Genomic DNA, 12,749 nt, shown 5'->3' on the forward strand with positions numbered 1-12,749 from the left:
TGGCTTAATTACAGGAAAGGAGATTTCACCTGAACATCAGGAAGAACTTCCTCATTGTGAGAGCTGTTCGGCACTGGAACTCTCTCCCTTGGACTGTGGTGGAAGCTCCTCCTTTGGAGCCTTTTAAGCAGAGGCTGGATGGCCATCTGTCGGGGGTGCTTTGAATGCGATTTCCTGCTTCTTGGCAGGGGATTGGACTGGATGGCCCATGAAGTCTCTTCCAACTCTTTCTATTCTATGATTCTATGACTCTATGATTCTTATGATTATCACATCCACACTATGTTTTGTAAGCATATACCCAAACAATATAATATCTGAATCAGCTCAGAGCACTTGAGCCTTTAACTTTTATTTGTTTGATTTCATTTCACTGCTCTGCACTTTGAGATAAAATCTTCCCAAGGCAGTTTTGAATTTTTATAAAGGCAGCACTGAGCCATAAAAAGGAGCATCAGAAACGAAATGAGCAAAACTTTTTAAAGAAATAGTTGCAGCGACTCTACAATGGCAATAGGATTTACTCATAGCCTTGCTAAACTAAGTTAGTCATATAGTGTTTGTGAATGGTACAATAAGATTTTCAGCTATTTTTCCAAAAAACGTTAGAAAGGTTTATCTATAAGAGTGTTCAGACATGACATTTCATTCAGATAATGTATAAGGGTCCTGTTTGGATTAGTCGTTCTCCCATACTTCCAGGATGTGTGAAAAGGGGCTCAATGTGGACAAATCTTGTCCATAAGAAGGAACCCTGACTATTCCAAGACCCCTTCTGACATCACAAGCAAAATGTTGAATGCACCTTTATCATGTACAATATGAAGGAATAATTCCACATCCCTCTCTTCTTACCAGCTCTAGGAGAAGGAAACTTCACAAATACATCCTTCATGGTATCAGCCCATCTAATCTTAACTCAAAACAAGTCAGAAAAAAGGATCTTTGTACCAATTCATTGATTTGAGTCCCATTGGTTAGAATCCATTTGATGACTTATACTTCATAAGTTCCTTGAGGAAGCAGTTGGACTTATTTTCTAGTTGTCTTTTAACACAACAAATTTACAAGAGTAGGGTTCAGCGTAAACGCTGATGGAAACCTAGGCTTTGCAACTTAGTGTTTGCCATATTATTTTAGAAGCGTCCCTGAGTCCCCTTGGGGAGAGAGGGCAGATTAAAAATAAAGTTTATTTATTTATTTATTTATTTTATTTAGGGAGAGCTAGCTGGAATTCTCAAACAGGGAGTTCTAGTGCTCCATAAATGTCAACCCTAGGTTTCCAGGGGATGTAATCATGGTAATTAAGGTGGAACCATAGTACTCTAACTGTAATGTCAAAGGGCTTCCATATAAAGTCTACACCAAGTTCAAGATCATGGAAATGGAGTTGGGCATGGTATTCCACTGTGTATGCAGTTCTACTTTCAATTGCATATTCTTTTGCACATCTGGTTGCACAACATTGTTTTCAACAAAGGGCCATATATCACAACCATTACATAACCATCCTTCTGGATATTTCAATATAGAATATTGGATGGAAGTAAAACATTTTATTTCGCAATATGTTATTCCAGGTCTGAGTTTGATTACAAGTAGGCTATATTTCAGAGGACGGAACTGGCAAAACCACCTCTGAGTAGTCCTTGCCTAAGAAAACCCATGAAATTCATGTGGTTGCTATAAGTTGAGAGGAGAGTTGAAGGCACATACATACGCATAATAACATCTTGATCAGTTTTTCTCTGTTTGGGGTAGAATAGGGTGGCAAAGCAATAGAAATAGAATTCTTTAATTCTAGGGAAAATGTTGTGATGTTTTGCCTGTGATGTAATGCTCATTTCTTTTCTCTCTCCCCATTCCCTGTGTTTTTATTGCAGTCTGCAGCTGCCCTTGCTATTTGCATTGGCAGTTTCTGTGACCCGGATGATTTACCTGGACTAGCTCATTTTCTGGAACACAGTATGTGACAGTTTCTCTTTCTCTTTCATATTTATTAAAATGGAGGAAACTGGTGTCTTATTTATTTGTTTGGAATGCAGGTTTTTAGAATCGAAACATGGTTATGTTCTGGTTCTATTGTTATGAGTTTTCTCTAACTGTCTTTATAGTTCCTATAACTTTCAGTGTTGATGAGGTTCTTTGAAAGTGTATGGAATTAAGACTGGAAAGCACTAATTGATGAGTTATAAATAGAGACATCTACTTTTAAAATTTCCCACAATGCCCTGGATCAGTACCACATTTCATGCCCTCGAATTGGGTGGAAATGGCACTTATGGCTATTCCCTCTAGCACTTCACAGATGAAAACTGGAACACATGTATTAGCCAGAACTGTTAATAAGGAAGAACAGACAAGCTAAGAGATAGTGAAGCCATTTGCTTTTGCCTGAGCCTAGTGAGAAGGACAAGATCCAACCCACTCCTGACCTTTCATCTTTCTGGGTTAATTGAGTAGAAATTACTTTTGCACTTTGAACTCAGTTTGGGGCAATAGAAGTGAGTGGAAAACAAGGGGGGAAATGGGGGGGGAGTAAGAAACTGGGACACAAGGAAGACAGATTATTAGATATAATGAAATGTCATTTTGGAAAGGAATGGGCTAGTGACTAGTCATTCTTTCCCTAAAAGTGGCACAAGGCTCCTTTTTTGTGACTTTACCCTGTTTCCCCCAAAATAAGGCCTACCCTGAAAATAACGATTTTTCAGCATTTCTGAGGATGCTCGAAATATAATCCCTTTTCCAAAAATAAGCCCTAGATATTTGTAATCATTCAGCACTTCCCAGCATGACAGAACTGAGTTCTATGGTCTCATCAGATGGGCTAAATTGCCCATCGTATGTTGGTTTCTCTCCTCTTTTGTCACGGAGCCCACCAGCTCCTATCCCATGAGCTACACCTACTTCTGGTGGGGCTCCATGGCAAAAGGGAAAAGGAACTGGTGTACGACGACAACATGGAAACACATGAGGCTTCCAGTGTTGCATTAGGATCAACAAGAGGAAGCCGAGTGGCAGATGCTTACCTCTGTGGGATGAGGTAAGGGGAAATGTGAAGTGTGGGGCAATGGGTTCCTCATGCCAGGCCCCAATGGATTTGCCACAGTACGTGATGAATCCCTACATTAATGTGATAATGTCATTAAAGTGAGTTTGGAGTAGACTGAGATCTGAAGACAGTTCATAGCCATGCCACTATGGCTATATCTCGGATGCAGGATCCTCAGGCCCCTTCCACACAGCTGTATAAAATCCCACATTATGTTCTTTGAACTGGAATATATGGTAGTGGGGACTCAGATAACCCAGTTCAAAGCAGATATTATGGGATTTGATAATCTGGGTTATATGATTCAGTGGAAGGGCCTTCAGTAATACTGTCATAAAGAACAAAGGGACAGATCTTCACTGAGTTGAGTGCACAAAAGTCTTCTCCCATGGAGCTTTCAGTGAGTAGAGAGGCTTCTATATACATGTTCTGTGCATGTATTTGTATCTATGGATCAGGACAAATGATCAGCTACACAATTATTGTCATTTTCTTTCAGTGGTATTCATGGGTAGCAAAAAATACCCAGATGAAAATGGATTTGACACATTCCTCAAGAAACATGGTGGCTCGGACAATGCTTCAACAGATGCAGAACGGACAGTCTTCCATTTTGATATCCAGAAGAAATATTTTAAAGAAGCCCTTGACAGGTATTTTAGCAGAACAAAGCCCAGTGGTGGGGGAGGGAGAGATTAACTAACTAGTGAAAGAACTATTAAGACAATGCAGCCTACATGTCAGTACTTAATTTCTGCATCAAATGTAGTTATTCATGTCAGTTTTCTTTCTCATTCTCTCTCATTTCTTAACATCTCCTTTACATAAACATTTGTAAAATTGATAAGTTCTACATGTCAAATTCAACAACTGTTTATAGCATGGAAAGAACCTTCTTTAACCTATCATAGATTGATAGTAGTAAATTAAAGCAATGCAATAATTTATAAAAAGTTATAATATGAAGTAGTACTACAGATTAAAAGGGGGGCTTGAAAGTATTATTTTGTAATATGCAAAGTTCCCACTGACTCTAATTATAAATCATTAAAACATTACTACAATGTTCAAAATAAATCTGTAAAATAATGATGTCAGATACAATTGGGTTTGTTGGATTAAATCCCATGTTAGTTCTAACTAGAGCAGAGCCGGAACGGGGGCGGGGGGGGAGGAAAAAATTGAATTTGACACTAACAAATTCCATACTTTCAATGGTTCTGTTCTAGTTGGGACTAACAAGCTCCTTCTATATGCTTATCTTCAATGCTTTAAAGAGCCTCATATATTGTTATAAATAAAATATTTTGATTCAGTTTTTTTCCAATGCAGGTTGAAAATATTTGGCCTGATGTTATTCTGTTTGTCTTCTAGATGGGCACAGTTTTTCATTCATCCTCTGATGATTAAAGATGCAATTGACCGTGAAGTTGAAGCTGTGGATAGTGGTAAAACAAATGGGTTTGCTTTTTAATTAATGATTATTGATAATCTTGAAGTTCTTGGGAAAAACTTTCATCATGTTTGTTGTAGCATTCCTATTGTGAAATTTGGATGACCTATCTTTTATATAACAACTTTACAAAAGTAATATTTAGATAAAATGGCTGTAATCCAAAGAGTTAAGTATACTTAAGCCTCTTCAAATTAGGGACCTTCACTGTATTGAACTTTGGACTGTGGTCAATAAACTCTGAAAGTGTAATTTTATGAACTCCCAAAGCATACTAAACTAGGCAATTAAGAATGGGACTGCACTTCTAAGAATTTCTTTGGGGGGAAATCCTACTCAGTTCAGTGAGGCCAAGGCAAACCTGGGCTTTAGAACAACATGATCAAAGTAAATACACCAAATAAAGCAAAACTACAGGGAAATGTTGAGCATAACCTTTGAAATTATGGGAGTTGTGCCACTTTGGAGGGGTAACCACTAGGCTTGATCGATCCACGAAAAATTTGATTCTAAACTCGTTTCAAAACTAGAGGGGGCAGCTTTTCGTTTCTGATGGTATTTCCGAATTTGGCCCCCAAAAAAATTCAAAATTAACGAAAATTCGTTATTTTCAAAATTAATTCATTAATGGCGGACGCGCATGCGCAATTCCCAAAAACAGCACAGAGGGAGAGGACTTTACAGGACTCTCCCACCCTCATTTTTTGAGTGATCTTCTTCCAACTTGGTACAGTGGTAGAACACATTTAACACTGATAGCTCACCAAAATTTGGAACGTTTCCCTTATCCTCTGATTTTTGGCGAATTTTCATAGCTTTTATAATAAACCATTTTTTAATAATTGCAGAAATCTGTTCCTGGTTTGAAAGTCTTATTTCCTGTTAAATTGGGTTGTCTTTACTGTGAAAGTCATTGTTCTACTTCAGAAACTTTGTTTTTGTGGCTGAAACTTTGTTAAATTGGTGTGTGTGTGATATATACTGTGTATATATATATAGTCCCTGCATAATGTGTGTGTGTGTGTGTGTGTGTGTGTGTGTATAGGTAAAGGTAAAGGTATCCCTTGACGTTAAGTTCAGTCATGTCTGACTCTGGGGGTTGGTGCTCATCTCCATTTCTAAGCCCAAGAGCCAGTGTTGTCCATAGACACCTCCAAGGTCATGTGGCCGGCATGACTACATGGAGTGCCATTACCTTCCCGCCAGAGCGGTACCTATTGATCTACTCACATTGGCATGTTTTCAAGCTGCTAGGTTGGCAGAAGCTGGAGCTAGCGGGCACTCACTCTGCTCCCGGGATTTGAACCTGGGACCTTTCGGTCTGCAAGTTCAGCAGCTCAGTGCTTTAACACACTTCGCCATCGGGGCTCATGTATATATAATATACATACACATACACACAATGTGGAGAATATGTGGAAAGGTAGATAGATAAGTTGGGAGCCACAGCGAAGGCACCTTCCTGGGAGCAAGGTCTAATAATAATAATAATAATAATAATAATAATAATAATAATAATAATAAATCCCTTACAATATCCAAGATGGCTCACTGCTACAGAATCTTGGGAGGTTTAGTTTGATATGGTACCATTATTGGCAGAGAAAGCTAAGCTGTAGGAGTTGAAATCCAATCATTTATCCTCCCTATAGAATCAATTTTATATGCATTTTTAGCTACAGAAAAGCTAAAATCAGGACAGTAAAAGAACAACACCCAGAAAATGGGAATTCCAGACAGGAAACAATCAGGGCCAGCTAATACCTCCCAACAAAGGATTCCCCCAGGTAGGAAGCAGCCAGGCTTTGAAGCTGCAAGGCTATTCAATGCTAATCAAGGTGACCAATTGCAACATTCACACTTGCCTCCCACAGACAAGAGTTCTTTCTCCCACCCTGGACCTTCCACAGATATATAAACCCCACTTGCCTAGCTTCGCACAGACGTCAAAACCTCACCGCCGGGCCCCTCTCTGTCTCTCTCGGTCTCTCCATTCCCGGCTCCATCCGCCGCCTTCCCGCCTCACAGAGAGACACCAGGCCTGAGCTGAGGCGAGGCAGCAGCGGCGGCGGCGGCGGCCATTTCCCCCCTCCGTCTTCCTCCTCCTCCTCCTCGGCCTCCTTCCCCCTCGCCCCCTCCCATTGGCTGAGCCCGTGACGCCCCTTTTGCTGAGGGGTAAAAGGAAAGGGCCTGAATGGTGGGAGTTTGGGTGATTTGCAAAAGCTTTTTTTTCCTAACGAAAAAAACGACGACATAACGAAAAACGGCCTCTCGCGATTCGAAACCGCGATATCCAGACGTGTGGACAACCAATGCCGTATATTGCTTCAAAACAAACGAAAATAACGAATTAATAACGGTTAACGGGGAAAACGAATCATTTGAACAAGCCTAGTAACCACCCTAATATGTCATGCAAGAGAATCACTGTGACAGTGACTGAAAAAGGAAAGATACCTGCATCAAAAAAAAAAACCATGGGAACAGACTCATTCTTTTCATTAAGATACAACATTATGTGTGTTCTGGTTAAATGGTAATTTTGATAGATATTAGGCCACATCCTCCTGGGTAGTATATAAATTTGTGGGATCCAAATATGTGCTTGTGCGAGTGTTCAGCAGAGCTCAAAAGATAGAAACTTGTAATCAAGCCACAACAATTTGCTTGATACTTTATTTATTTGTTGAATTTATAGCCCACCTTTCTCTCAATGTAAGATCCAATACAGATTTATGAGAGTTTATACCATCCATAAGGTCCAATTTCCTCCCACCTGATTTGTCCTGTGGCACTCTGGTAACAAGAAACTTGAAAAGAAACTATCTCCAGAAACTCAGGCTCTATTTGTTCATGATGATGGCTCTACTGTTAATTAGCAGGTTGATTTGGTAAAGATATTTCCTTCCTCAAGAGCACTGTGAAACTCTCAAATTTGTTCAGCAACTTATAACTTTTCTTTCTTTGTGGCTCTCATTCTATTGTCCATGCCAAATGAGATAGGGCACTTATTTTATTGCTGAGTATTATGTTGTCTTGCCTTTCTCAGTGATTTTATCACAGAAATGATGCTCTTAACATCTGCTGCTTAATGTGTTCTTTAAAACCAACAGAATATCAAATAGCAAGGCCCTCTGATGCTAACAGAAGGGAAATACTGCTTGGAAGCCTTGCAAAACCAGGATATCCTATGAGAAAATTCTTTTGGGGTAAGCATAATATTTTGAGACTCAGACTAAGACCATATGCTCAAGATATATGCATTGTTAAATTTGTAGAACTCAAGTTGTTTGGCAGTATTGTGTTCAGAATTTGGGAGTTTTTGAACCTCCAAATGTTCTTAACTCTGAATATTTCTGCATGTCCTCAAAATATTCTGTTTTAAAATGTTAACTTCTGTCTTGTCCAAGATTTGACCCAACTGAGTAAATCTAAGTCCAAAAACAACAGGGTACAAACAGTTGGGTCGGTTGTAGCTATGAAATTCGGCTGCAGCTGTTTATATGGCCACACCACTTTTCCAGGGGTTAGGTAGCCTGTGGACAGGGGATGACACTTACTGGGGACAAAATTATTGGTGGATCTTACTCGTTGCATGAAGTAACATTGACTGAGTAATTGGAAAATGAAGGGACTGATTCCTCCTGTGCCTTCTCCCCTTTCCCATGGCCCTCTAGTACTTTGGCCAGCATCACTATATATAATGAATGATGTCCACAAACAGTGGTCGCTGCTAAGGGTGACAGTAAGGGGTGGGTCATGCAGACTCCTTACTGTTGCTAGGTCAGCTCAGTGCTGCACAGTGCAGAAACCTGCTGGCCACCAGGCTGGCTCAGTGGCTGGTTGTGTGAACTTCTCGGTACTCATCTGGAGTACCCCACTCTAGGTCACCTCTGAGATATGTGATTAATTGTAGATGGATCCTGAGTCTCCTTCATCAGATGCATGGTAAACTGCTCACTTTCACTTCACTTCACTTTATTTCTTAATTAGTCGCTCTCCACCAGAGTGCTCCGAGCGACTTACAATTTAAAATATTATTCCACAATATAAAAACATTCAACATAAAAACATTCAACCTAAAAACATTCAACAGTGACTATTTGGCAAATTAGATCTGATAGAGCCAAGTCTTGAGCGCTTTTACAAAAGGTCGCAACTCCGACATTGCTCTAACATATGGAGGCAATGAGTTCCACAGAATTGGAGCATAGATCTAAAAGGCTCTACGCCTTGTAGCTTCCAGGTGTATAGGAGATTTTCCTGGGAGGATCGAGGTGACCAGTGATGGAAAAAGGGAATGAGGCAGTCCCTAAGATATAATGGTCCTTGGCCATTTCGAGCTCTAAATGTCAGGATCAGTATCTTGTAAGAGATCCGATGTTCTATTGGTAGCCAATGCAGTTGTTTCAGAATTGGTGTAATATGGGATCTTATAGATGATCCTGCTAGCAGCCTGGCCGCCGCATTTTGGACCATTCGGATCTTCTGAGTTTTTGTCTTTGGAAGGCCGGCATATAAGGCGTTACAATAATCCAACCTAGTGGTGACTGTTGCATGGATTACCGTTGCCAATGCTTCTGTCAAAAGGTAGGATGCCAATTTCCTTGCCTGACGAAGATGAAAAAAGGCCTGCTTACTTATGGCAGTGATCTGGGCCTCTATTGTCAGCGATGAGTTCAACACAACCCCAAGGCTTTTAACAGTAGCAGACGGAACCAGAACTTCCCCATCAAAATCAGGCAGTGACTGGATTAACTCTGGTGGCTGGCCGGGCCAGAGTATCTCCATTTTTGCAGGATTCACTTTTAGTCTATTCGCTCACAGCCAACTCATCACTGCTTCCAAACACAGCTTAAAGTTCTCAGGAATTGTGGTTGTCCCAGGTTCGAGACGCAAGAGTAGCTGGGTATCATCTGCATACTGGTAGCACTCTATGCCAAAGCTCCGCACTAGTTCAGGAAGTGGTCGGACGTAAATGTTAAATATCAGGGGCGAAAGGATGGCACCCTGGGGAACTCCACAGCAAAGGCAGGAGCTCTCAGAGCTTTGGCCTGACCACTCCACCCTCTGTCTCCGGTCCCGGAGAAACGAATTGAACCATTGAAGAGCTAAACCTCGTACACCAGACATAGCCAATCAATGGGTCAGCAAGTCATGGTCCACGATGTCAAATGCAGCTGTAAGGTCCAAGAGTACCAATAGCGCTGATCTGCCCCGGTCTACCTGACGACGAATTTCGTCAGTAATAGCTCCCAAGACAGTCTCTGTCCCATGACCTTTAGAAAGAAACAAAACATATTCTGATATGAGGTCAAAAAGTAAATCTCTTCTTACTAATATTTACAGGTAATGCAGAAACACTTAAACATGTGCCAAAAAAGAAAAACATTGACACATATGCAAGACTACGGGATTTCTGGAAACGTCACTACTCAGCCCACTACATGAATCTTGTTGTTCAATCAAGAGGTATAAAATTGCCCTTTTCTGAAGAACAAATAATTAATGATGAGCATATATGTATATGGTCTTCTGGAGAATTTTGACTGATGAGAATAAAACTGCAATTACCACTGTTTATGCAATTTCATTACAGTAGAGTCTCACTAATCCAAGCTAAACGGGCCGGCAGAAGCTTGGATAAGCGAATATCTTGGATTATAAGGACTGATCAAGGAAAAGCCTATTAAACATCAAATTAGGTTATGATTTTACAAATTAAGCACCAAAACTTCATGTTATACAACAAATTTGACAGAAAAAGTAGTTCAATACGCAGTAATGTTATGTTGTAATTACTGTATTTACGAATTTAGCACCAAAATATCACGATATATTGGAAACATTGACTACAAAAATGGCTTGGATTATCCAGAGGCTTGGATAAGCGAGGCTTGGATTAGTGAGACTCTACTGTATTTACAATGTTGGTGTTATGCGATAGTCTAGATTATTCTGATAGTGCAGGACTATAAAACAATGACAATGGACCTGAATCAAGATACAACGTAGTGATACCATGAATGGCACCGCGAATGTAGCTAATAGTTTTGCCTCTTCTATATGTGGAGAACAGAGTAATATTTGACAAAAGGTTAAGTGCATCCCATGTATACTTCATTCCACATCTATTAGGATAAAAACCCTCTTTCCCCAAAATGGAATCTCCAAAATTGAGTGAGATACCCCCATCCTGCTACAAGCATGTTATTTCACAGTCCAAAAGCAACTGGCCTTACAACACAGATGATCTGTCCTGTGACAATCTTCCTCAAACCCCAAGCTTTAGAGGGAGATATGGCCAAGATCGAGCCATTCCAAAACCTGATCCCCATACAACCTGAAGAGCCAGTCCAAAAATAACCCTTTCAAAAAACAGGGCCAATTTGGTGCTACCAACAATGCCTCGTGTTCCATACTCCTCAGAAATTACAAACCTATTCAAATGACAACACCTAATCAGTTCATCTTGTCTGTTCCGTGGGCCACAAATGAAGGATAGGCAAGAATATCTTTGTCACCTTTCCTTAATATTGTTATTGAAATAACTGGGCCAAAATTCTTATGGCTCAAAGATGACCCATAGAGTTGAAGGAAGGAGCCAACTCCAGAAAAAGCAAGATCTTTTATCCCTCCAGGCTCCATGTCCTCCTCTCTTTTCAGGATATGTGAAGGTGTTTCCACCTACTCCAGCAAACCATAGAGGTACACAAGAAGAAAACTGACCTGAATTATCTTAAATCAACAGGTTTACACATTTTTTCACAAATTGATAGTTATAATGGCCAGCTAATGCAAATTGTGACATGGCCAGCTATTGCATCATTTGATTATGTGCAGAAATATGTCACCAGCTGAGACATTTAGATACGACTTAAATTGACTCAAACATGGTTCAGAAGCTTATTAATTTTTAGGAAAACATTAGGATGGTTTTGACCGATCATATAGTAGTACAGAATATTGAGCATAATTCATATTCTTTTCTGGGATGGCACGCTTCCTTCAGAGAATGTCACCTGCCATTTTTTTTTTTACTTTTAAGCATTATTAAAAATAAAAAAGCTTGTATAATATTTCAGAAAGTAACTAATGTTGACTGTTTTAGCTGGTTCTATGTGATAACTTATTTGCACTTCGGTAGACAGCTCTATGTCATGTTTTTGAAAATGTGCAATTTTAGACATGTGCTAGCAATTATTTTTCAATCTCTGATTTTCTGATATTGATAATTTGTGGGGGGTTTTTGTGGAATCTTATTAGCTTTCCTGAAGTCCTAGGAATGGATGTACTATAACTTTAATGCATATTGAAAAAGGCAAAACCTTTCAAAAGAATATTTTCAGTAACGTTACCTTAACTTTATCCATTTCATAAGGCATGATTTCCTATTTTCTGTCATTTCTTTTGCATCTTATTAGAAATCCTGAATACTTTGGAAAAATGGGTGACTGAAATCTTCTCTCAAATCCCAAATAAGTAAGATATATCTTTTTTATGCCAAATTGTATGCCAAATATTTGGCCAAAAATGTAAATGAAAAAGAATGAGATCAAATTTAACTACACATTCTAGAGATATTAATATAAGATTGATTTTATGGGTATGTTGATTTTTTTTAAAAACACTGTTGATAGCTTTTTGAAAATGCAACAGTTAAGGGAATAACCCTGTTCCCTTAATCATTGACCCATATATTTCTATCCCATTCTCTTTTATTGTGTGGAGATAGAAAGTATAGGGAGGGGAACATTATATCATTAAGATATATGTGGAAAATGCTCATGGAAGCTGCCATGTTATACCTCATTTAAAAGGAGACATACTAGATCAGACAGTTTCTGGAATCTGGAATCCAATTGACTATATTTTTGAGTACTGCTCTGCCAGCATTTTGCTTGTTCCTCATTTTCTGTTGGTATTATGTTTACTTATTTTCTATCCAAAATCCACAAAAGCAGGGAACAACATTTGTTTATATAACTTATATATTTAAATGTATAACATTCTTCCAGATACTTTTCAAAGGGCAGAACTAAAGGCACATAAGATGTTATGTCAACTGCTATCGTGTAAAGTTACACCGAGCTCTTGGAAAAGCATTTGAGGAATCACACAAAAGGATATTAATTCATCATCATCTGCCCAGTACTTGCCCTTTCTAATCTTCTCCAGCCACAACTAAGGCAGGGGTTTGTGTCTGTGCATCATTTTGTATGCTTCTTTTCAGCTACCAAA

General features: G+C 39.3%; 1 protein-coding gene across 1 annotated transcript in view; it reads left to right on the forward strand.

Moving 5' to 3' along the window:
• The window catches only part of LOC100563662 (nardilysin), a 56,354-nt gene that overhangs the window by 4,949 nt on the left and 38,656 nt on the right, over positions 1–12,749 (forward strand). Inside the window, exons 3-8 of the mRNA XM_016992766.2 lie at positions 1,884–1,965; positions 3,555–3,708; positions 4,430–4,503; positions 7,622–7,717; positions 9,858–9,980; positions 11,933–11,990. Coding sequence (XP_016848255.2) covers positions 1,884–1,965; positions 3,555–3,708; positions 4,430–4,503; positions 7,622–7,717; positions 9,858–9,980; positions 11,933–11,990 — 587 coding nt within the window. The remainder of the gene's footprint in view (positions 1–1,883; positions 1,966–3,554; positions 3,709–4,429; positions 4,504–7,621; positions 7,718–9,857; positions 9,981–11,932; positions 11,991–12,749) is intronic.

Source organism: Anolis carolinensis, chromosome 4 (assembly GCF_035594765.1).
Source record: "Anolis carolinensis isolate JA03-04 chromosome 4, rAnoCar3.1.pri, whole genome shotgun sequence".
In the NCBI taxonomy this organism is placed as follows: Eukaryota; Metazoa; Chordata; class Lepidosauria; order Squamata; family Dactyloidae; genus Anolis; species Anolis carolinensis.